Source organism: Myotis davidii, unplaced genomic scaffold, assembly GCF_000327345.1.
Source record: "Myotis davidii unplaced genomic scaffold, ASM32734v1 scaffold1708, whole genome shotgun sequence".
Taxonomy (NCBI): domain Eukaryota; kingdom Metazoa; phylum Chordata; class Mammalia; order Chiroptera; family Vespertilionidae; genus Myotis; species Myotis davidii.
The window spans coordinates 7,949-32,553 of NW_006298443.1; the positions used below are offsets into that span (position 1 = coordinate 7,949).

The window sequence follows — 24,605 nt, forward strand, 5'->3', positions numbered from 1 at the left end:
AACAAATGTCAAAACCTCAGAAAAAGAAATGTAAAGACACGCCTTGGTCAATACCCAGTTGTGTGAAATGGAAGAAATCACAGTCCTCATTTGAGCCATTATCTAAGAAAGGAGAAATATAGAAACCGGGTTCCAAAAGATCTCCCTGGAAAGAAAATTTTAGTTGTATTTCTATATGCTATAGATACACAAGATGTGTTCCTTCTTATTAGTGAGGTCAACTATAAATGGCCTTGCAGAAGCAAGTAGATAGGATTTTTGCTTGTCTGCTTGTTTTGCCTTTTTGCTGGAGTAGGGGAAAGAGGTACATAAGGAAACTTCTTCTGGTGGTTGATGGAGACTTCACTTGGGGTGGTAAATGCATAATACAGTGTACAGATGATACGTTGTGGAATTGTACCTGAAATCTGTATGATTTAGTTAACCAGTGTCACCCCAATGAATTCATTAAAACATTAATAAAAATAAAAAATTACAAAAGTGCACACAAAAAGTTCTTCAAGAGGTAAATGAACCGTAAGTGCTGGTTTTACTTATTCTATTTTGATATCCAGTTCTCAACCTATAAAGGTTTTGATATATCTTGTCTCAATTTGGAACAAACCATTAACCACCAATAGCTTCTTAAAACATATACAGACTTATTCATAAAATAGTAAAAGCTCCTTAAAGAATTAAAATTAATATCTCTCATTAGCCAACTCTTTTCATCTCTTAGGATACTTTAACTTTGGAAAACATCATAGTGTACTAGAGTGATTTTGAAACATCATAATTATCATCATCATTATGGATCACTGCATTATTTGAAAACCTCTAGTGTTGTTGAAGATGCCCAGACTAAGAAGATAGAAGATGTAACTTCTATTCTTGGCTGCCAGTCAGTTGCCACTTGATCTTGGAAAAGCCCTTTTACCTACTTTAATTTTAGTGTCCTCATCTATATAATAAGGGTTTGGGGCTAGAGGGCATTTAAGATCCTTTCTAACTATAATATTCCATATTTGAAATTTGTTTTGCAAGCATATATCTTAGCCTCTTTCCCAGCCAAGAGAACCAATTCTTGGTGATTAGATGCCCTAAATTTCCTCAAAGGGTCCCATCTTTATTATATTTATTATGTATTTACAAATGCTGTTCTTCCTCTTTGTATGTTTTTGTTTATCTTTCATCAAATCCTTTGTAAATCTGTTACAAACTCTCCCTCCATGTTAGATTTCAAGCCATCTTCACACAGTTTGTGTTTTCTATCCCCAACCTTTTATTTCAAGCTCCATCAAGCCATTCTTAGAGCCATATAAATGATTGCGTTTGTTTTGTTTGCTCTGTCTTCTGTAGATTGTTCTTTCTTTCCCATTTCACCCAAAGTGACCAAAAAGTAAATATCATAAAAGTGTATTTTAACAAGACAGATTAGTGAGACCTTCTAGGAAACAGCAGAATCATTTTAAAACACAAGCTAAGATTCCCAAGGTTGAAAAATTGAATTGACTGGAATTGAATTTCCATTAAGGTTTCTGGAAACGCACATGTACAGTGTCTATACAGTCTAGAAATTTACTAGATAAATGTATTTTAAATAACAGTCTGGTGGGACTTAAAATTAAGAGCATAGACATGTGTATGATAGTCCTGGCCCTGGTGTTTATTTTCTCTATGAAATCATGTTACTTGTACAGGTTTTAATTTTCTTAACTAAAACAAACAAAACTGATAGGATGGAAGATATGTTCAAGCTTTGAATTGCAGAATGCTCAAACAAGAAGAGGCAATTTTATCTAAACGCTTATTTTATAGATGAGAATATAGAGGTGTGAAAAGTTGAAAAGTCACCCCAAAGATCATATAACTAGTAATTGGCAGGCTATATATATAATCCATGGTTCTGGATTGAGTATGCAGTATTATATCAAGAAAAGTCAATAAACTGGACAAAAATCGTGCACCTATGGATGAGGACAGTGGGGGTGGGGGGTGAGGTCGGAGGGGGGGAACCGGGTGGAGGGGAGCTATTGGGGGGGGAAGAGGAACAACTGTAATAATCTGAACAATGAAGATTTAATTTTTTAAAAAAAGAAAAGTCAATAACGCCTTATATCAGCCATGGTGTTCTGACAAGAGACACCAGGCAACCAGGAGAATGGCTGTATAAAAGGAAATATTGGGAAGAGGCTGTTTACCAACTAAAATCTTTGAATTTTTACCTTTAACTTCTTGATCTCTTTCTCTTAATAATAATCACTTGTGATGAGTTTGGTCAGAGGATATACAAGTGCTTTGGCCTACAAGTAGTAAAGAGCTAGCAACACACCTGACGAGCAGCCACACCAGACTCCAAGAAGTTGTGTTTCTTGAGTAGATTTTGTACATCAGCCAGGCCTTTCCCATAATCCTCTGAGGTGGCCTGCCATTCCACCTCCTCCAGCCAGCGCTTCAGGTCTTCGGCATTATTTTCAAATTGCAGCTGCTGGTTAGCTTCAAACAACTGGGTCCCTGGGAAAGCACATCAAGTATAAGACAGGTACCGTCACTGCTTCTCATGACAAATAATATACCTTCCACCAACTTAAGCAGAAATATATTTTGATAATCAAATGGAAAAAACTCTCATATAACATTATACAGTGGGACTTTGATTTACGAGTGTCCCGACTAACAAGTTTTTCCAAGATATGAGCCATCTCTCAGCCGATATTTGCTTTGAGTTGACAGAGTAATTTGAGTTAACGAGCTCCTTAACGAGCTCAGTCTCGGAATGAATTAAACTCATAAGTCAAGGCCACACTGTACAAGAAATCACCTTAAATTGTAGAACTTCTTGGTATTTGTTTTCAAATAAAGTAATGTTCCCAAGAGAAAGAAAAACAATAAATTAATCCCCAGTGAGGTATAGGGCTGCTGTGTTCGATTTTAAACAGCTTGGGTGTTTTCATATGTCATTTCTTGCTCTCCATTGAGACCTCCTTTTTAAGGGGATTTAAACCCAAACACTCCATTTTCCAAGAGAAGTATAACACTTGGGGTTGGCTCCATTTACAATTTTGAAGTGTCTTTTAATCAATGTCTTTCTCAGAACTTTGTTGGCCCCTCTTAGTGCCTGTCCTTCATCACAAACCGTGCCCCACAACTTTCTCTTCCAAAATAAGTCTTGATTATGCACACTGTTCCCTGATAATCTTTCCATTATATGAACTTATAGCAATTATTTACAGTATTTCTGTGTAGCAATTACTGTATGGCGATTTCTTATTGCTACAGCCAAGTTGGATTTCCCCCCTACTTTTCAGAATGACATCAAACAAAATCAATATGATCCCTTCTCTAACCAGGACAGAGCCATGTCCACAGAGCATGTTCAGAACAAGGAGAATATTAATAAGAGAACCTCATTATTTGTGTTAATTATAACTGATTATAATTAACCTAGAGAAAACTGGCCTAGAGGTCACCAGGTAAATTCAATGTTAGTAGAAACATTCAAGTAGATATGTGGGAGTTTTTAAAAGAGCTCATTGCGGAGCCTGAACACTTCAAGATAGGTAAAAAACAAACAACAACAAAGTCATCAAGCCCTTTTTATAAAAATAAAATATTGTAGAAATACATTTGGCATCGACAATCTTTTAATGTTTAATTTACCTGGGTTATAATATCTTGTCTATGGAACCAAAACCTTAATTTAAGGGCACTAGTGTTAGACAATATAAAATTCATGGTTGCTGAATATTTGTCAACAAAAAGTTTAGCCCAAGCCAGTGTTGCTCAGTGGATAGAGTGTCGGCCTGAAGGCTGAAGGGTCCAGGTTCGATTCCGGTCAAGGGCACATGCCCAGGTTGTGGGCTCCATCCCCAGTGCAGGGATATGCAGAAGGCAGCCGACCAATGATTCTCTCATCATTGATGCTTCTATTTCTCCCTCTACCTTCCTCTCTGAAATCAATAAAGATATATTTTAAGAAAAGAAAATTTTTAAAAAGTGAAGAAAACAAAAGGAATTTCAGTAAAAAACTACATGTATGAAGAAAACATAAAATTTGTAAATATATAGTGTGATAAATTTAGATTGGACTTTGAAAACTTCTTGACTAATGGAGGAAGATATAGGAAAGCAGATGAGTAGCATCTTTCCCATAGAGGTCACCAGGTAAATTCAAAGAGGTGAAGATGAACATGGTAGATGTCAGAATTTAAGAATTAGCCTTTCAACGAAACCTTTGCTTCTCACCTTTCTGCGCTGTCGACTCCAGCAATTGCTCCCACAGGCTGGCGACTTCGGCCAGCCGAGCAGCCACACTGTCAGCGGCGTAGTGGCCACCCTCAATCATCTCCTGGCCAGTCTTCTCTAGGTTACTGAGCAGGATCTTATTAGCTGCCAATTCTTCTTCAAAGACTTGCTGCTTTTGAACCTGGCTCTTCAAGTTCTGTGTATCCTGAGACAAGGCAAAAAATATAAAATAAGATAAGATAAAATAATAAAATAAATAAAATAAAATCATTACTTAAAAAATGAGGGGGAAACATTTTGAGTACAGGGGTTACTTCTCACTATGTCCTAGGGAGAAGAGAGAAGACAGAACTGTCCTTGTCCTGTTACAGACTCAGAGAATGCTAAGAAAACTCATGTAACTAATTTTCCCTTCTATACATGCGGCAGACATAGCTAATCAATCCCTAAAATTATTTCTACTGAGCCTGGAATTGTTATGAACACGACACCTCAAGAAATAACAATCAATCAGAGCTGTCACGAAGGATGAAAATTATGGTTCATTTCTGTCCTAGTATACCTACCAACCATGCTTTTGCCCCATATAGAAGGGATGTTTACCCTAAATGCACCGGGACCACAACTCCTCTAGAGAACACAAACACATGGTGCTGAATTTCACAGAAAGAATAAAAGGTTCAGATAAGGTAGTAATTCTAATCCTATTTAATAAAAGCCCAGTGACTGAATGGCGGAATGACAGAACAACCAGTCACTATGGAGGTCAGTGCGCTCCCACAGTGGGAATGCTGCTCGGCTGACCAGGATAAGCAGTGCTCCCACAGCGGGCTGATCCCCACAGGCTACACCCCCCACCAGTGCACAAATTTCATGCACCGGGCCTCTAGTAGTTCTATAAAGATATATGAACAAAAGGATCTGAGGTATACATTTAAGACTAAATGATAATATAAGAATTTCCCAAAGAAGCCCAAGTTCATCTCCAAAATTCATGCCTCTAACCCCCTTATTTTAAATTGCCTTCTAAATAATTGGATAACTGGTCAACTGACTTCACAACTGGCTTTCTCATCTATAAAAATAGAGGTTGTTCCCTTCAAGTTATAAAACTCTATGTCTATATTATACCAAACCCTTAGGTTACTTTTGAGCTCCAAATAGCTTCCAGGAAATGTGAGTGTACGTTAGGATTAAACACAATGTTTTTCTCCATTAAGGGAGCAGAGGGGAGCAGTAGAGGTGATAAAGGGACAACAAAGAGCTCAGCAAGGAGCAGTCCCTCCTTTACACCATTCTATCAAGGCCAATTGGAAATTCTGTGCCAGAAAAAAAAAAAAAGGTGATGGGCAGCAGGGTATACGAAAACCAGAAACTAGATTCTTGGCTCTTCTCTATATGTATAGCCTCAGGGGAACCATTGCCCTTCTCTGAGACTCTGTCTCCTCATCTGTAAAGTGAGGCTTACTAACTGAACCCTGTAGTCCTTTCAGCTTTAAGACTCTAATTCCACAAAACTAACAAATCCCAATGAATATGTCCAGGGCTGGGAAACCCTGCCTACCTTATAATCTTCATCATCTGCCAGCTTTTTCTTCTTGTTGATCCAGTTCTTCAGGTCATCTGAGTCCTGATACAGTTGCTGCAGAAGCAGGGAGTCCTCCAGCAATCTGCGTCGAGTGGCAGCCCTTTCACGTAGGGCATCCCGGCGAGCCAGCAGCTGCCAAACCAGGAGCAAACTCACTGTCAGCTCAACCAAATGTGGACACAGGAGACTCAGCGTTCACATGGGTCACCATGCCCCCAACACTTTCCCTGACTGGGTGCTTAGACAAGCACATATGAGCTCTTGAACATACCCCATCCCGGATAGAAGCGATGTTCTCTGAATCATAATGATCATTGTCAATCAGTTTGGTTGCAGTCTTGTCTAATGTCTGAAAAACAAAACAAAAGAACACAGGATTGTTTTAACTCAGTGACCATCCATGAGTGTGTGGCCAGAGTTTGGGTAGCTATTTAAAGAAGGGATCATGGTAACATGGAAAGAGGTCCTAACTCTAATTTCTGTTATAAATTAAATTTTAAAATGTAGACCTTAGTTCTATTATAAAATTTTTTGAGAACCTCTATGCTGTTTTCCATAGTGGCTACACAATCTGCACTCCCACTAACAGTACAAGAGAGTTCCCTTTTCTCCGCATTCTCTCCAACCCTTGTTTGTTGATTTATTGATGATAACCATCTGATAGGTATGAAGTGATATCGCAATGTGGTTTTAATTTGCATATCTCTGGTGATTAGTGAGGGTGAACATCTTTTTATATGTGTGTTGGTCATCTCTATATTGTCCTTGGAGAAGTGTCTATTCAGGTCCTCTTTTTAATTGGATTGTGTGTGTGTGTCTGGTGTTTTTGTTTTGTTTTGTGTGTTTTTTTGTGATTCCATACAAATCTGATCTGTTGCTCTATTTCTTTTAAAAATGCTATTGGGATTTGATGAGGATGGCATTAGCTATGTATATGGCTTTGGGAAATATTGGGCCATTTTATCTATGTTGATTTTTCCAATCCATGAACATGGAATATCTTTCCATTTCTTTGAGTCTTTTTCAATTTCTTTTAACAACACTTTGTAGTTTTCAGTGTTTAGATCCTACATCTCCTTTGTTAAGTTCATTCTTAGTATTTCTTTCTTTTTTTTTTTCATTGCAATTGAGAGATTGCTTTCCCAATTTCTTTTTCTGAAATTTCATTTTTAGTGTATAAGAGTGCAATAGCATTTCGTATATTGATTATGTATCCTGCAACTTTACTGCATTTGTTTATTGTTTCTACTACATTTTTGGTGGAATTTTTATATTAAAAAATCATGCCATCTGTAAAAGTGACAATTTTACTTCTTCATTCCCAATTTGGTTGCCTTTTATTTTTTTATCTTGCCTGATTACTCTGACTGGGACTTTCAGTATTATTTTGAATTAAGAGTGGTGAGAATGGATATTTTTTCTTGATCCAAGCATTTAATTCATTTACATTTGGAGTGAATATTGCTAGAGATGTAGTTATTGTGATTTTATTATTCATATTTATCTTCCTTTTCTCTTCCTTCTTCTCCTTCTCCTTCTTTTCTCTTCTAGATGTCCCTTAACATTCCCTGTAATACTAGTTTGGTGGTGATAAACTCATTTAGCTTTTCTTGCCTGGCAAACTCTTTATTTCTTCTTTAATTTTAAATAATAGTCTTGCTGGATAGACTGGTCTTGGTTGTAGGTTCTTGGTTTCCATCATTTTATATATTTCATGATAATCACTCCTGGCCTGAAAAGTTTCCGTTGAGAAATCAGCGGAAAGTTTTATGGGAGCTTCCTTGGAGGTAACTAAATGCTTTTTTTCTTGCTTCTTTTAAGATTGTCTCTTTGTTTTTAACTTTTGCCATTTTAATTATGGTGTGTTTTGGTGTGAGCCACTTTAGGTTTATCTTGTTTGAAACAGGCTATGCTTCCTGGAAATGAATATATTTTCCTTCACCAAGTTAGAAAAGTTTTCAGTCATTATTTTTTCAAGCAGATTCTAAGCTCTTGCTCATTCTTCTTTTCTCACAATGCCTCTGTGATATGGATGCTGTTGTACTTGATGTGTTTTTTTTTAGGTCTCTTAAATAATCCTCATTTTTTTTGTTTTGTTTGTTCTTCTGATTGGGTATTTTGTGTTACCTTGTCTTCCAAATCATTGATTTGATGCTCTGCTTCACCTAATTTTCTGTTGATTTCTTCTAGTGTGTTCTCCATTTCAATTATTGTATTCTTTGTATCTGACTAGTTCTTTTTTATGGTTTCTATGTCCTTTTTTATGCTAACTATCTCTTTGTTGAAGTTCTCACTGAATTGACCTATTTTTCCTCTAAGTTCTTTAACCATCCTTAAAATCAGCATTTTGAATTCTATATCTGATAGAGTGCTTGCATCCATTTCATTTGGTTCCTTTCCTTGAGATTTTTTTTCTGTTCTTTCATTTGGGATATGTCTCTTTATCTCCCCATTTTATCTGTCTCTGTGTGTTTGTTTCTATGTATTAAGTAGCTCTGCTATGTCTCTCAGTCTTGCTGGCCTGTGTATTTGATGTTCTTTGGGGCCTAGTGATACATCCTCCTCAATCACCTGAGCCAGGTACTCCAGGTTGTCCCTTGTGTGGGTTGTGTGTGCCCTTTGTTTGTAGATGAGCCTTAATTGCTATTGGTACATCAGTGATTCAGAATGACCCTTAGACTGGATAGCTATTAGGAATGGCTCCTGTGCAGGGGCTGACCCCATGGAGCGGGATTTGTCCCTGTGGAATTTGGTGCCTATAAAGACCTCCTTTCAGTGTACCACTTGTAGAGCTAATTGGTGGTTTTAAACTGGTCACAAATGTGTTGTTTCTGAGATTTCTTTGAAGGAACTGCAGTGCAGATCAGTGTTAGTTGCTGCCGGGAACTGTCCCAGGGCTACCTGTTAGGAAGAACAAAGTATCTGCAGTTGAAGGCTGCCTGTCCTTGGCCTGGATGCATATGGGAGGGGGCACAATGCCAAGTGAGGACAGCTTCCACCAGCATCAAGCCTGAGGCAGGTCAGCCAAAGGTCTATGGCACCAAAGCCTGCTGCCACCAGCCAGTTGCCCATATGTCTGTAGAGGTAAATTTTTACTTATATTTATTCATGAACACCACCCCCCCCAAAAAAAAAACCCTGCTAGAGTGAAAGATGGATTAATAAATCATAATAGGAAAATAATCTAAAATAAATAATCTAAAACATTTTATAACTAATAAAATTATTTTATACCATTTGCTTTTACCAATGAGAATAAACCAAAGAATTATATGTCTGATTATTAACAAAAGATTTATATGTCTGATGATTAACAGGAAAGACTTAGAATTTTATTGTTATTTCAGTTATTGCAATGATGGTGGCATGTGTGCCTATGTGTGACTTTCAACCAGTACCATCCTAGAAGACAGCCAAAGATACAATATAATGGACCCACAAAACTTTTCTTACATTTCTCTGGGCTCTGCTTATATATTGACCAGTTTTCCTAGACATTGTAACTTACAGTTCACAGGAAAATTGTAGTAACATTAGGTGAGAAATACAAAGGTGAAGATATGCTTATAAAGAAAAATAAAACATTATTTACTTATTGGTTTTTTTCCCCGCTCTATTACTAGAAAGGAAAAAAATTAAAATAATGCATTTCAAACTACGGATATAATAGTTTCTATTTATACTGAAGAAAAAAAGGCAATCATTTACTTGATTAAAAAAATGACATAAATACTTAAAAAATTCTAATTATTTTTTGTGGAACAAATACTGTATTGGTAGAAATTGGTATAATTATTTTTCTGGATGTTTTCTCTTAGGAATGATTCTCATGTTATATCTAATAGTTACGAGAGTGATTCTCCCTAAGGATAAGTGTTGGAGGTTATGATATATATAAACATGAAGCCAATACCCAAACCAGGGCCCATTTCTTACCGTGATCTTTTCTTCCTGGGCAGTGAAGGCTTCTTCAAAGTCATCGTGCTTCTGAAGAAGGGTCTCTACAGCACCCAGAGAGTTTCCCAGGTCCTCATTCTCCAGGAAAGCCTGTAGGAGACAGAAAAACACACTGCACTGTACCTGATTGGTGAAAAGCATGCCTTTGGAATATCTCTGAGACAAGGACCAAGGAAAGAGGTGAGGGAGTTGGAGAGCAAGGTGGGAATTAACATGAAAAGTTTAGTAGTTAGAGATGAACCTCAAACAGCAGGAGCTTCAGGCCTTCTCCCCAGTCCTCTCATAGAACTCATCACCTTTGTCTCTAGGTCTGTTGACATAGAATTGTCCCAACCAATGTAGGCACTGTTCTGAGCTCTCAAAGCTGCCTCATGAGGACCGCCCACATCCCCCAGTAAATCTCTGGTTAATCCTGCCCGACTCATCACAATTTTCATAACCCCTTTACAATTTGATATTATTTTTTCCTTATGTTCATTTGAGACCAAACTCTCTGCTATGTATTTAGGTATTTATTTCCATACATTTGTTCATGAGGGACTAGTAAAAGCCTTGTATAGAGAGGGGTCAATCTTTTCTTTGTGGTTCACCCTTCAGTTCCTAGGACAAGCTTAGGACCAAGGAAATAGTTGTGAGACTGTAGATACTCGTCATGGTAAACAAGGGGTGAAAAATTGGTTCTGGACACTTGCTGAATCCTTCCTGTTACCTCTTGTCTACTCATCCAGCTGTCCACTTGCTCACTGTCCCGGTAGAATAGGTGCAAGTCCAAGCACTGCTCATACTGATGCTGACGCTTGTCCCATAGGTCCAGCAGGGCAGCCCAGTTGTTGGCAAGTTTTGTCATCTTTGGAAAGGAAAAGACAATGTATCAAGAAGGTCTTTAATTAATTTATCTCAGTCTACTAAACAGGAAGTCTACTTTACTGAGCATCTAATAAATGCAAGATATTTTGAAGGATACAAAAATGAACAGTAAATGAACTTTTCTTATAGGCTCCAACAGCTAAGTGAATAAATGTAGCATAGAAAAAAATGGGATAAATACCATAAAAGAGGAATAGCACATTTAATATGCATAAATAAACAAGAAAAGATTAATTCTGATTGGAAGACCCAAGGAGTAGAAATATGGGAAGTATATTACTAAATGAATATTTAAAGGGTGGGGAGGAGAATCAGGATTGTAGGAGGACATAATGCCACAAATAAGTAATTATTCCAAGTAATTGTTAGGTTATACAAAGTGCTCCAGAGAAAATAATGTGCCTTTAAAAAGGTGGACATTTGATGAATTTCAAGTTTATAGAGCACTTAAGTTATCAGACTGAGAAGTTTGCATCCTATTCTGCAAGCAAATAAGAACCATCAAGGAAAGAGAAAAGTGACATTATCAAAAAGCAAATAAGAACCATCAAGGAAGCCAAAACTGGTTTGGCTCAGTGGATGGAGCGTCGGCCTGCGGACTGAGGGGTCCCAGGTTCGATTCCGGTCGGGGGCATGTGCCTGGGTTGCGGGCACATCCCCAATGGGAGATGTGCAGGAGGCGGCTGATCGATGTTTCTCTCTCATCGATGTTTCTGGCTCTCTCTCTCCCTTCCTCTCTGTAAAAAATCAATAAAATATATTTTTTAAAAAAAACCATCAAGGAAAGAGAAAAGTGACATTATCAAACCCATAAAAAAGCCCGTGTTTGCCCAAGATCTACCCAAGGAAACTCCAGTTTATAACCACAGCTGCTGTGAACTCCACCAAAAGGGCAGTACAAATTCTCAAAATCTAAGGATAATAGGTAAGTTTTTAAAAATCTAGGGTTCTATCATCCCTTTGGTAGAAAATTGTGAATAATAAATGCCATATTATAATGTTTCCATAGATTACTGGGGAAATTCAAGTTATGGTTATCTCAACGTCATCCATCACACAGCACTGAATGCTGTGCTTAGAATGTAATGACATGCAAAGAAGTCTACGGATATTACTTTAAGTACCATCCCAAAGAGTTCCTGGGACTTGGTGACTGGAACAAAATCTCTCTGAGGGGTCAGGTAGTTGAGATGAGCCCCTGCGATCCAGGAAGTTAGGATGATGGCAAGCCTAGTTCTTTATTTAGTGAGATTCTGAATGTTCAAAGCTTTTTGGTTAATGCGAATTTGAAAAACACAGAAAAAGGAGAATCTTTTTGATTTGAAATTGTATTGCGGAGAAAAGAGAAAGTACACGTGCCAGGCACCTTGGGGAACCCAAAGATCAATGAGGGGCAGTCCGCACAGAATTCATAATCTAGAGATGATCATGGGGAAGTAACAAAACAGATTATATGTGACAAGGAAAAATGATATGAAGGCTTCAAATTAGGCTGTATGTACGTTGGTGAAATTAAATAGGTCTATGACACAAGGATTCAGTGGTAAGCACACATCTTGTCCTGGGAATTTCAAATTGCTCAATTTAGCTAAAGCAGTATATGAAGGAAGCAAAGTGAAAGTTGGCATCATATTACTAATATCTTTATATGATGTCTACCCTCTTCCCATTCAGAGATTATTATTTTATTATGAGATTAAGTGAGAGCTAAAGATGCATCAAAATTTCACAAATTCTAGTAAACAAATTACCTTTTCCAAAATTTCACTGGAGGCTTCATGGTTGACATCCAGCAGGGCTTGACCAGTCTCATCAGCAGATTGGAATCGGTCATCATAAGAGTCAATCTCATGCTGTGGCCACAAGACACAATGTCTTAAAATGCAGCAAGGAACTTTATGCCAGTCTTAGTTGCCTCTCCTTTCCTCCTCGTGAGGAGGATCTTTCTCTTTACCTTATGCTGCTGATGCCTGTCCAGCAGGGCTTCCCCACCAGCCACATCTGTGGGCAGCTCGTCAGCGTTGATTAGTGCGGTCTTCTCTGTCATCCAGCCTGAGAGTTCATCATAGTCAGATAAGAAACGCTGGTACCTGTGGGAGAGGTAAGGTCAAGGCCAAGAAGGAGAAACCAGATGTAAATGGACTTTGTTGAGGGGTTCGGGTTGAGGTGAGCTAAAGGTGCAATATGCTCCTTGCCCTAATTCTACTCCTTCCCTTCCCCTGATGGACTTTCTGTTCCTTTAATGGTTCAAGTTGTAAGTCCTTGACTCCAGGTCGTGTATTTCTTGGGTAGACATGTCATTATGTGATGAGGCACGTAGGCATGACATCTCGAACATCACAAGGTCACACCTACCCCAGAGGCACTTGAAGTAAAGTACCCCCAATGAGGCCGATAAATAAGCAAACAATATAGAAATAAAAATAAGCACCTTGTGAGAAGGGGGGACTAGAGTTAGGGTGAGGAGGCCTCATGTATCTGAGTTCACCCTTAACCCTATTAATAAAAACAACATTCACTAAAACAGTTTAAAAAAAATTAAATGCTCACCATTTAATTTTAAATCATAACGTTAAGATAAGCAGTCTTTTCTGGTGATTTAATGACTCATCATAAAATTAACTACTGAACTGATACCCATGTTTTTGACAAACCAACCCACATTCAGGAAATAATTTTGGATTTATTATTAATACTCTCATCAGATTGGAAATTTCTTTCAGTTCCTTAGTTAGAACCAGGATTTTGACATTTCTTGAGCTGCTTTCCCAGTTTCATGGGCCACTTCATAGCATCTTACAACTAAACAAACAGAGGAAGAGGAAAGGTGTGCAGGTGAGCAGAGGTGTCATGCTAAGTATTCGATAGGCCTGCAAAAGACTTCTCTTGGCAACTGAACACTTCTGCCTCTACTGAGTGGGCAGGGAGTTTGAGTGTCTCGTTGTTTTGCTGCTTTCGCTCTTTTATTTCTGTTTTGAGTAATATGCCTGAATTCTGTAGAGGCAAGTAGAATAATAGAAAGGAAGAATTCTGCACCAAAAAGAAGCCTGCAGCTTTGCATATCTGCTGGTAGCCAAGGCACGGATGTGCTCCCAGTTGGAGACCAAGTCCTCTTTCATCTGCTGGATCTGAGGTGCATCTGCCGGATGGGAAAGCTTCAGCTTGTCCGCTTTGGCACATAGCTCCTTCACCTTTAGGATGAAAAAGACACCTAGTGGGAAACCCAAGCGCTCTGGGTTCTCCTGGAAGACTTATATTGGAGTGATGCAACTAAACAATCATATAAATAATAATAGTTTATTAATACATATGTATTGTCATATTTATATGCTAATGAACTATATTAATAATAATTTATAAGCACTTTTTGTCTCTCGTGCTAAGCACTTCACATGTGCTTTCTTGATTTATAGTCTTTATTTAATAAAACTATAAAGTACAAACTATTCCTAGTCCCTTTATGTGATAACTGAGATGTAAATACTGTATTTTATTTGCTAAAGATCACTCAGCTGGTAACTGACAGAAGCAAGGTTTAGACTTAACTCTGTTCTTCACCAGCCTGTATACTGTTTCCATAAATATGAGTGTGGGAATTGGAAAGGCATTTCTGCTTAAGAGGACAAGAAATTCCAGTAATGCCAGCTCATTTTGAGCACAATTCCTGAGGAGCAGGGTTAGCAGGCAAAACTATGGATATGGGTGACTTTCCACGTGTTGCCATTCGTCCTTTATTAAAACTAACTAAAATCAGGTGTTGTCTACGGCAGTGATCTTCAATCATGTATCGCAGGGATTTTTAAAACATGCAATACCTGACTATTTAGTTAGGGGTACTGACCTCCTTTCCTTTAGATTGTCAAATAGAAAAATGACGATAGCCAACACAACAGCAGCCACCTGGTGTGACTGCCCTGTCTTGGGCCATAAATATATAGGTCATATAACAGAGCTGCATCTTATTGGTCATGTCACATAAAAAGGTTGTGTCTCATTGGCTAATTCTTGGTACCAGAAAACCTTATGTACAAATATAGGCACCTAACTTTTTTAAAAAGTTACTTGGAGCAAAATATAGCAAATGAAGGATATCCAATATTCAAATACAAGTTGTGAACTCAAATGTGGAAGCACAGAATTTCGACTTTATTGAAATAGTACACTTCCTGTGTTCTCTGGAGGCAAGATGGTCAATAAATACCTCTTCTAGCTCAAGGGGGCAGCCACACTCCTCCAATAATGGCTTACCTTGTCATCCATGACTGCAAGGTTCCGCTCAAGTCCCTTGTGACTGTGAAACAGTGCCTCGGAGCTAACGAGGTCTTTGCCATAGTCCTCAGAGGTGAGTTGGGGCTCCTTCTCCTTGATCCACTGGATGGCTTCAGTCACATCCCTGTCAGACATCCATATGAGCTCCAACAGAAGAAGATAGCAGGCCTCCCAGAGCAAACAGAGCCCACAGCAAGGTCCAACCTAATTTACCCGGCTAGATAAATTACTCTATCCTCCTACGCTCCAGCAAAAAGTAATGTAAAGAGTTCTTGCTTTTAGCCAAAACCGGTTTGGCTCAGTGGATAGAGCGTCGGCCTGCGGACTGAGAGGTCCCAGGTTCGATTCCGGTCAAGGGCATGTACCTGAGTTGCAGGTATATCCCTGGTGGGGGATGTGCAGGAGGCGGCTGATCGATGTTTCTCTCTCATCGATGTTTCTGACTCTCTCTCTCCCTTCCTCTCTGTGGAAAATCAATAAAATATATTTTTTAAAAAAGAGTTCTTGCTTTTAATGGTTTCCTTTGAGATGTAGAGACCTGCTCAACCTGACCACTGAGCCTCCAGAAAATTCTCATGTCATGGTCATCACTTCATGAATGTCTTTCTTCTTCTAAGCTCCATCTTCCTCCCCCATCCAATTCTCAATCTGCTTTCCTTGCTTTCCACAGCTTTAATCACTAATTCCTGGTGCTATTTTCATTGTTTTGGGCTCCAGCCACCATAAATTTGGCTATAGAGTGGGTTACAGTTTTCTTAAAACTACTTTCTCCCACATTGTCTTAAAGGCAATCCATGGCTTTCTTTGCGGTATTGGCCACTAATTGCTAACAGTGGGGCATGGTGCTAATGCAGTGCCTGGACTCATACCTTTTGAATCGCTGGAGGTCTGCAGCGTTGGACAGTGTTTTCCGTCGCTGGAGAGCAAGACCATGGAGACGCTCCCAGGCGGCATTCACCTCGTCCTGCTTTGACTTAATCAAAGGCAGTTCTGGGTGGTTCTCCTTTGAGAGGAAACAAATGCTGGAGTTATGCAAAGGGGAAATTATTCCATCACTTAAACACTTTCCATTTCACACTGGCTCATACTTTGTCAGAAATGAAGAACGACAATAGAGCCAGATACTGAAATTCACAATAGCCAGGCTCCCTATCTCTAATCTGAACTACATTACAAAATCTGGAAAACTAATCTGCCAGATGTTGCATCTTTCTCACAGCACTGGTCTAGCCTACTAACACAGTTGCCCAATCATGTTATTTTCAGAGCTCCACCTTGTTGATGCCAGCTACACCCCCCTGAACATCATTGATACAAAGAAAAAGGAGAAAAAATTCCCTTTGTGAAGCATGACTTAACTTTCCAAACTTAACACTGTAGTTCTTAAAACTTTTGGGGTCCTAACACCTTCAAAAATCAAATGAGAACAATCTTTCTCTCTCCAGAATTATATACAAATTCACACACATTTAATTTTGCTGAAAATTAAAACTGGCTTCCCAGTTTTCTTGTATATTATTATATTTATTTACATACATTTTTACAAATCATCTGAAGTGATGAGATTTATAATTACCACAGCAGCCTGTTTGGACACTTGGAAATTTTGAGTAGCTCCTCTATGGCCATTTCCCTAGTCCTTTTGTCCCTATCTCTTCCCATATCCATTTCCATTCCAAAGACTCTCCAGACAGATTTTTTCACATTCTTCTTTCTGAGTGTATGGCCCTCTTTATTGCAGCTGTGTGAGCCCCACTTCCGAAGAGCAGGGGATAAACTCTGAATTGGATTAGTCCTTATTGCGGTAGATTGGAAAAAGTAGCCATGATATTTTGCCATGAGATCCTCCTTTCAAGAGACAGACTCTATTTCCTCACGCATTGGCTATGGATTGGCCTGTGAGTTGCTTACTAACAGTATGTGGCAGAAATGATACTCTATTAGCTCCAGCACTTAGGCCCAAAGAGGCATTTCAGCGTCTGTTCTCACCTGTTGAAACACTGACACAAAAACACAGGGCTACTGAAATATGAGTCCATATAGAGAAAGCTTTCATTATCCTTCCAAGACCCCAGACACTGGGCCAAAGCCATCTTAGATCTTCCACTTTAACTGAACCACCAAATAACTACAGCAACTTAAAAATGCCAGGTGGGATGTGCAGAACTGCCCAGTTAAACAACTGAATCACTGAATTGTGAATCAGTGAATCTGACTTATTAAATCATGAAAAAGTAATTTTAATTTTCAGCAAAATCATGTTTGCTGTTTTAAATTTTGTGGCAGTTGGTGATAGCAACAGATAAAATTTTCCAAAACAAGAAAGATATGGTAAATTTAGGGACTGTTGGAAAGGTAGCCTTGAAAAAATTTGAGAAATGGGTCATTTTTCATACTCCATTATTTATTCATCCTGAAATCTTGGTTCTATTAACTCAGAAAAAATAATTGCCATTATAAAACTGTAGTGATAATAAAACCATAAATGGAAAAGCATAAGAGCCAACTGTTAGAGTCTCTACTTTTTTATATACATATAAAATCATACCGGCTTCCCAATTTCCTTGCATATTATTCTATTTATTTGCTCAGACATTGAAAACGTACTTAAGCATTTTCTTAACTACAGTTAAATCTGCCTCCTTTCCCTCTGCCCCTGCATAGAAGTGATCTATAATGATATCATCCTATATAATTAAAGGCTAATATGCAAATCAACCAAACGGCAGGACTACCGCTTGCTATGACACGCACTCACCACCAGAGGCAGACGCTCAATGCAGGAGGTACCCCCTGGTGGTCAGTGTGCTCCCATAGGGGGAGTGCTGCTCAGCTAGAAACTGGGTTCATGGCTGGCAAGTGCAACAGTGGTGGCAGGAGCCTCTCCCACCTCTGCAGCAGTGCTAAGGGTGTCCAACTGCTGGCTTAGACCCTTGCGGAGCAGACCTAAGCAGTCAGTCCAACATCCCCCAAGTCTCCTGGACTGAGAGAGGGCACAGGCCAGGCTGAGGGACCCACTACCCCCTGAGTGCATGAATTTTGAGCCTCTAGTATCCTATATAATAAAAGAGAAACATGCAAATTAATGTCTCTCCACTACTCTCACAAGCCACACCCACAAGCCAATGAGGAATGGGTATGCAAATTAACCCAACAAAGATTGTGGGTAATTTGCATACACAGAGAAGAGTGGTAGAGCTGGCAACTTGGGGGGGACGTGGCTCCCTCAGTTGCTCCCTTGGTCGCTCCCTTGGGTCGACATGGCTCTCTCAGTCAGGGAAAACGCAGAGCATGGGGAGCATCAGGAATTCTGGGAATAGTAGTTTTGGTGGCAGCCCCAGGACCGGAAGTGGAAGTCCAGAGTGCGGGGAGCACCAGGAATGCTGGGAATCATAGTTCTGGTGGCAGACGGATCTCCTAGACACTAGGGCAAGCTTCTAGATTGGAGAGGGCTCCCCTGAGGGCTCCCAGATTAGAGAGGGTGCAGGTCAGGCTGAGGAACTCCCCCTCCACCCCTTATCCTCCCCCCCCCCTCAGTGCATGAATCTTTGTGCACCGGGTCCTGAGTATATTATAATAGCCCACCATTATTTTACATTTTTTGCTATTTTATTCTGATACTTCTTTATGAGGAAAGAATGCTGCATAAACATGAGTAATTAGTGTAGTGCACAATGCAGTAGCTACCTCATTGTATATTTCATTTCTCTATATGCACTTACTCACTCACTCACACCTCCTTTCCCAAGGACTGGCAAGAGATGGATCCAGAGAGGAGAAGAAACTGATTTGGGCATGTCATTCCAGGGACATGCATCTCTATTTTCCCACAATGCCCTATGTACCCCATGTCACACCTACTAATGACCACAAGTTCTTCTTGAAGATCAGGGCCCTATTTCTGGGTTGACCCTTTTGCTCTCCACCTCACCTTAGCACACTTATTAGCGTATTCGTTCACTCCATCCACTCTCCCCTTCCGAGCTGCCAGGTCTACTTGGAACTCTTCAAACTTCTTATGCAGAACCTCTGTGCGTTCCCAGTCTTCACCCAGCTCTACGGATGTCACTATGGCCTCCTGTAGACACAGAAAAGTCTATTGAATCACCAGCAATCCTTAGGAATTCCTTTAGGTAAAATGCCTCAAATCCCTGCCTTCTTCCTAGGATAACTCAGGAGATACAGGTGGAGCCTGGGAGAACCACTTCTAGAAAGAGCCAGAAGCAGAAGCATATTTCCTAAGGTGGCTTTGGGCTAATACTTTAGAGCAATCAGGGGTATTGTTGGCCAGAGTCTGTGGAAGCACCCTTTATGTTTTGAATCATAAAATGTAAATTTGGAACATAAAAATAAATTCATCCTTGTTCTATTCAGCTCAACATACTTAATATCTACAAAGTCATTAATCTTTAAGTATTAAAAAAAAGAAACCTTCATAATTATAGGCACTGAGAGACAAGGGACAAGAGTCAGAGTGAAATTCTAGAAAAAGGAGTGAAATATCATGGAAGGTAGAAGGGGACAAGCCTAGATGATCTTCCAGTGCACATTTTTTGTGTAGGTCGTGTCTTCTTCATAGTCAGAGTCATAATTTAGACTTACCCTCTCCCTTACCGTGTTAACAATCTCCAGAATATCTCTAAATCTTGGCCCAAATGGCCCCATTCTTTCAAGGAACAAGTCCAGGAACAGACACCCTGTCTTTTCTATGAATAGCCCATATTAAACTGCTTTGGGTGTTTGGGATAGAGCGTGGTGAGTCCTAAAGGCCTACTGTTTAGCCTCATACCTTGTCTCCAATCCACTCCAGGATGTCGGCACACTCCTGTAAGTACTGCTGGAGCTTCAGGGCCCGCAGAAGGAAGGCGCCCTTCTCCCGAGTCAGCTCGATCAGCAGGTCCCACAGGCGGCGCAATTCCTCCAGATGGACCTTTGGGGAAGAGAGACAAAACTACTGAGGCACAGAGGCTGCGGATCAGGTGCAGACTCAGAGACTTGTGCAGAGAGGGGCCTGGATAGAAATGTCTCCTCCCATTCACTTGTGCATTAATTGCACAAGTATTTTAAAGGAAAGATAGGATATATGTGGGAACAGCTATTAAATTAAGCCCTATATTATCTTTCATAACAAAAATTCTTAGAAATGCTTTGGGGAGTTAGACTATAAAATAATTACAAACACTAAGATGGATAGAGTCAAGGATTCATGGAAGAGTGCTCATCAGAACTGGGCTTTAAGAAACAGAACTTTGACAGATAGATAACAGACAGAGGGTGTCCTAAGCAGTGGCAAAGTCACAGAAGAAACTGAGCATGAGCTGTTTGCCAGAAAATATCAGAACTACAATTTTGCTAGCTTACAAAATATAAAATGAATGGCACCAAAGCAATAGAATTTTGAGAGCATATCGTTGAGGGCTTTGATGGCAGGTTAGCTTGGATATTATGTAATACATATCTTATGACATTGAAGTTATCATCTTTGTCATGTCTTAAAGAATCTTGTGCCTTACAGTTACTCCATTGTTCTAGGTAGTAGTAGATCACATTTCTCTCTAAATCTAGCATAATACAATCTGACATAGACCTAGTGATTTTGATGGAAGTGAAGATGTTTTAAACATTTCTCAAACTTTTTATTTAATGTAGGAACTTGGCAGCAAAACTGTGATTAATAAAAATGATTTCTATTTTATATCAATAAATACCTTTTGAAATTGTCTTATTACTGATTCTTTCCTAATAAAGTTATATTCTGTATCACCTGACTATATTTTGTTGACAGTAAAATGGGGTTGAATTTGCTAACTATGGGAAGACAAGTCCAATTTTTAAATATGTGACACAAATGTACTAACAATTTTAAAAGGACATAAACAATACAAACTCCACTTACAGAAAAAAGATCCTGAATGGGCTATATAATCTATGTTGGAACAGTACATAGATTAAATTAGAAAAGAGCTGATACATTAATAGTGGGTTCCAAAGTGGTGTGATCTTCAGTGTTCAATGCGCAAGAATTTCCTGAAGAAAGGGGTTTGTAGGATTTTTTTCAAAGTGATCAAGAGGGTTTGGGGGTCTACAGTAGTGATCATACCATGTAAGCTGTGAAGAGAATGAGTTATTATGGACAAAGGGATAAAGATTTCAGAGAAGATTCTAAGGGAGAGCATCCACTGTTCGAAAAGTTTAAGGGACAAGGACTCTGAGACCTGAAGAAATAATTGGGATATTTGCGAAAGCCATTTCATCTGGGAAATGTAGACCCAGATTGAAGTGGGCTTGATCTTCAGTCCATATATTCTGCAGTGGCATAGGGAGGGATGTGGTGCCATCAACGACAGCTTTCGGATCATAGCTCTTCTCCCCACCCCCAGGAACACAAGGACAGCCCATCGCTTTTCTTACACCAACCCCAGTAGAAGATAAGAGACAGACCCCTTAATTCCAAGCCAGCTGCATGAAAGCTCGTATTCGGCATAATCAATTAAAGCCCCGATAAAGTAGCCAACAATTAGAAGCTCATCTTTGAGAGCCCTCCCACATCTTTACCTTGGTGTCCTCGTGGGCAAAATGGCCCTCAGCAAATCGGACCTGCCTGATTTCCTCCAGCTCAGGAATGACCCTCGATTTTGCTTGTACCTCTGCTTCAAAGGATTCATGCTTCTGATACTTCCCCTGAAGTTTAGAAATCACAGCTTATAGTTAAGGAAGCCCCGTCTCCCCGGACCACAAAGAGGTTCCTCTGTTCCTCTTCTTACTTTTAGTCAGAACTACTTGTTGCCCAACCTAGATTAAGTGACAACCTATGACCATAGCTGGAGCAGTCACACCCTAGAGCAGCGGTTCTCAACCTGTGGGTCACGACCCCTTTGAGGGTCGAAGGACCCTTTCACAGGGGTCGCCTAAGACCATCAGAAAACACATATATTACTACATATTGTTGGTGTGATTAATCACTGCTTTAATTATGTTCAATTTGTAACAATGAAAATACATCCTGCATATAAGATATTTATTTACATTCCGATTCATAACAGTAGGAAAATTACAGTTCTGAAGTAGCAACGAAAATAATTTTATGGTTGGGGGTCACCACAACATGAGGAACTGTGTTAAAGGGTCGTGGCATTAGGAAAGTTGAGAACCACTGCAAAGGAAACGGGACCTCTCATTTGGAATTGACAGGGGGTATGACTAGTATTTTGTAGAAAAACCAGGAAAACTCAGGTTAACTCCTTCTTCCTGAGGAGAGTGGAAATCAGTTGTTTCAGAAGCAGTGACGTCTCTTCACTCAATTCCATCCTTAACGACACAAAATATTAAAATCACACAAATAAATTGCTTAGACTTTCAGCTACGGTTTTGCCCATAGTTTATATTTGTAGAATGTTATCTAGAATGAGACTCCTTTGTAAAGAAGGTACTGAGGCTTAAAAAGTCGAAGGCATGGGCTACTTACAGGCAAAATTACTGCCCCTCACAGATAGTCTAATCTTTCTATTACATCCTCGTCCTGCAGTTAGCCAAATACACACTTATTACAAGAATATTTCCTTTTCTAGAGACCTTGTGGTCTGTTCTGGGGAAGTTCGTGGGACTGAGCGACCTGTATGTTAGTTGGGTCTTCATAGCTCTTATCTCCTGCGATCTGGAGTTTCTCCAAGATCCACTTCTCCAGGTCGTCCGCATCCCGTCTGAAAACCTGGTAGTGGTAGGACTCTTCAAGCTTCTGGCCCCTCTCCGCAACCAGGTCCTTGAACCTCGCGTACCGGGCCAACACCTCCTGGCGCCGCTCCTGGATCTCCTCGGCTGTTTCCAGCACCTTGGGCCCACCGCTCTCCATAGCCTGCAAGTGAGAAAGCGCTGTCCGTTGCTGGCTCTCAAGTTCCTAGGATGCTGTCACTCATGTGTCCCAAGGCATTTGCTCATGTTCAAATTTACTTACATTCATGTATCTTTAAGCCTGTACTAGTGAAAAGCCTGTTGTTAGTACTTTTATATAATTTTAACCATATACGGCTAAGATGAGGCTAAGAACTCTTGATCAGCCAGAACACTTTGCCAACTTTTCACATAAACCTGTGCCATTTATTGAGTTATATAAATAGAATTAATTTGGACTAATAATAAATGTTATGTTTAAGTTAGCAAAATCACTGTTTCAGATGGATAAAAATATAATTTTATTATTTTCAGAGGCTAATAAGGTTGACAAGTCCTAATCATTCTGAACTCAATGTAATGAATGATGAAAAATGGCTTGCAATTAACTTTACTAATGATATATACAAAAGTTTTAAAATGTCTTCTTCTTCCTTAAAAATGTAGCTCATAGATCCTTTACTCTTTTTATTTGCTTAATTCATAAGCACTACAAATTAAAAGTTCAGCCCTTCTTCTCTCCAATTTTTACAAATGTCAAATTATTAGTATCTTTGGAATTAGCTTTTGAAATATAAAACATTGTACTCTCACGCAACATAAAATATTACCTTTCTGTAGTGGGAGCTAACTAATTTGTGATGCTATCTTACAAGTTTCCATGTAGTCCATCTTCATTCATCTGAATAAAGGTACAGTTTCCCCTACTTTATCTCAGCCAGAACATTCAATTTAAAGTTCAAATTTCCGTCTCTTTCTTTCTAAATATAATTACTACCCTGTGGGTGTCCTTTACTAGTCTGGCTAGAGAATCAAATCATTCTATGGAAACCTAAATCTGTATTGTGTGTTATTTTGTCCCAAGTTACTTAGTCGTTCTCTCTGGGAGCCCATGGAAGCAGGTCATGCTGGATTTTAGTGCCGTATAGCCACAAGCTCAAGGTAACTGCTCAAACTGAGACATTCACACACAAAAAAAGAGAATTAGATTTAACTTTTCTACTTCCTAAGAGACAAAGACAATTTTTAAACCTCCTGTCAAGGACAGCGCAGAAAGTTCAAAGGAGATAGCTTTTCTCATTCTACTAGGGACAAACTGCACTGTGAAGAATTCTGGCCCCGGTCAGCATGGCTCAGTGCTTGCACGTTGACCTATGAACCAGGAGGTCACAGTTCGATTCCCGGTCAGGGCACATGCCCGGGTTGCGGGCTCATCCCCAGGGTGGGGCGTGCAGGAGGCGGCCGATCAATGATTCTCTCTCCTCATTGATGTTTCAATCTTTCTCTCCCTCTCCCTTCCTCTCTGAAATCTATAAAAATATATTTTAAAAGAAAAGAACAGAATTCTTTACTCACCGTTTCCTCGGGAAGGTGTTCTAGTTTTCCTAAAGGCCTGGAAACTGGGAAGATAAAATGTATCCAAAAGAGAGAGGCAAAGAGGGAGAGAAAGACAGACAATTCACATGGAATTGTCTAGTCTAATTCAGATAGTGACTAGAGAAACGTTACATATGTGTCAGAGAAAGAAAAAAAAAGCCTTTTTCTCAGGCTCAGAATCCCGCCAGCTACCACCTCCTTATCTTAGGAGACAGAGGCAGCTTGAGGCAGCTGCAAACTTTCACAGATGCCCCGTGACTCAGCAGTTTTGGGGGGGACAGTGGCTCTTAAAGTTTCTCAGTAGGACTTCATAAAAAATAAAAGCAAGGTTTTTAGAGGAAAATTTAGGGAAAAACACACAGTTACAGATGTAAGATAAAGAGGCTGTGTTAATATTGTGTTTTGTTTCTTTAATTAGTTTCAGACTTTAGGTCTG

General features: G+C 39.5%; 1 protein-coding gene across 1 annotated transcript in view; it reads right to left on the reverse strand.

The window, feature by feature from the left end:
• Positions 1–24,320, reverse strand: part of SPTA1 (spectrin alpha, erythrocytic 1) — a gene marked incomplete at its 3' end in the record, with an annotated part of 31,849 nt that extends 7,529 nt beyond the window's left edge. The window contains exons 1-16 of the mRNA XM_006774116.2: positions 24,149–24,320; positions 22,518–22,757; positions 21,461–21,586; positions 19,695–19,835; positions 18,837–18,983; positions 15,775–15,908; positions 14,885–15,029; positions 13,673–13,827; positions 12,591–12,726; positions 12,388–12,489; positions 10,479–10,616; positions 9,749–9,859; positions 6,084–6,161; positions 5,789–5,944; positions 4,225–4,429; positions 2,312–2,493 (exon numbers count right to left, since the gene is read on the reverse strand). Of these exons, the coding sequence (XP_006774179.1) occupies positions 2,312–2,493; positions 4,225–4,429; positions 5,789–5,944; positions 6,084–6,161; positions 9,749–9,859; positions 10,479–10,616; positions 12,388–12,489; positions 12,591–12,726; positions 13,673–13,827; positions 14,885–15,029; positions 15,775–15,908; positions 18,837–18,983; positions 19,695–19,835; positions 21,461–21,586; positions 22,518–22,754 (2,193 nt within the window). The remainder of the gene's footprint in view (positions 1–2,311; positions 2,494–4,224; positions 4,430–5,788; positions 5,945–6,083; positions 6,162–9,748; positions 9,860–10,478; positions 10,617–12,387; positions 12,490–12,590; positions 12,727–13,672; positions 13,828–14,884; positions 15,030–15,774; positions 15,909–18,836; positions 18,984–19,694; positions 19,836–21,460; positions 21,587–22,517; positions 22,758–24,148) is intronic.
• Positions 24,321–24,605: the final 285 nt, after the last annotated feature.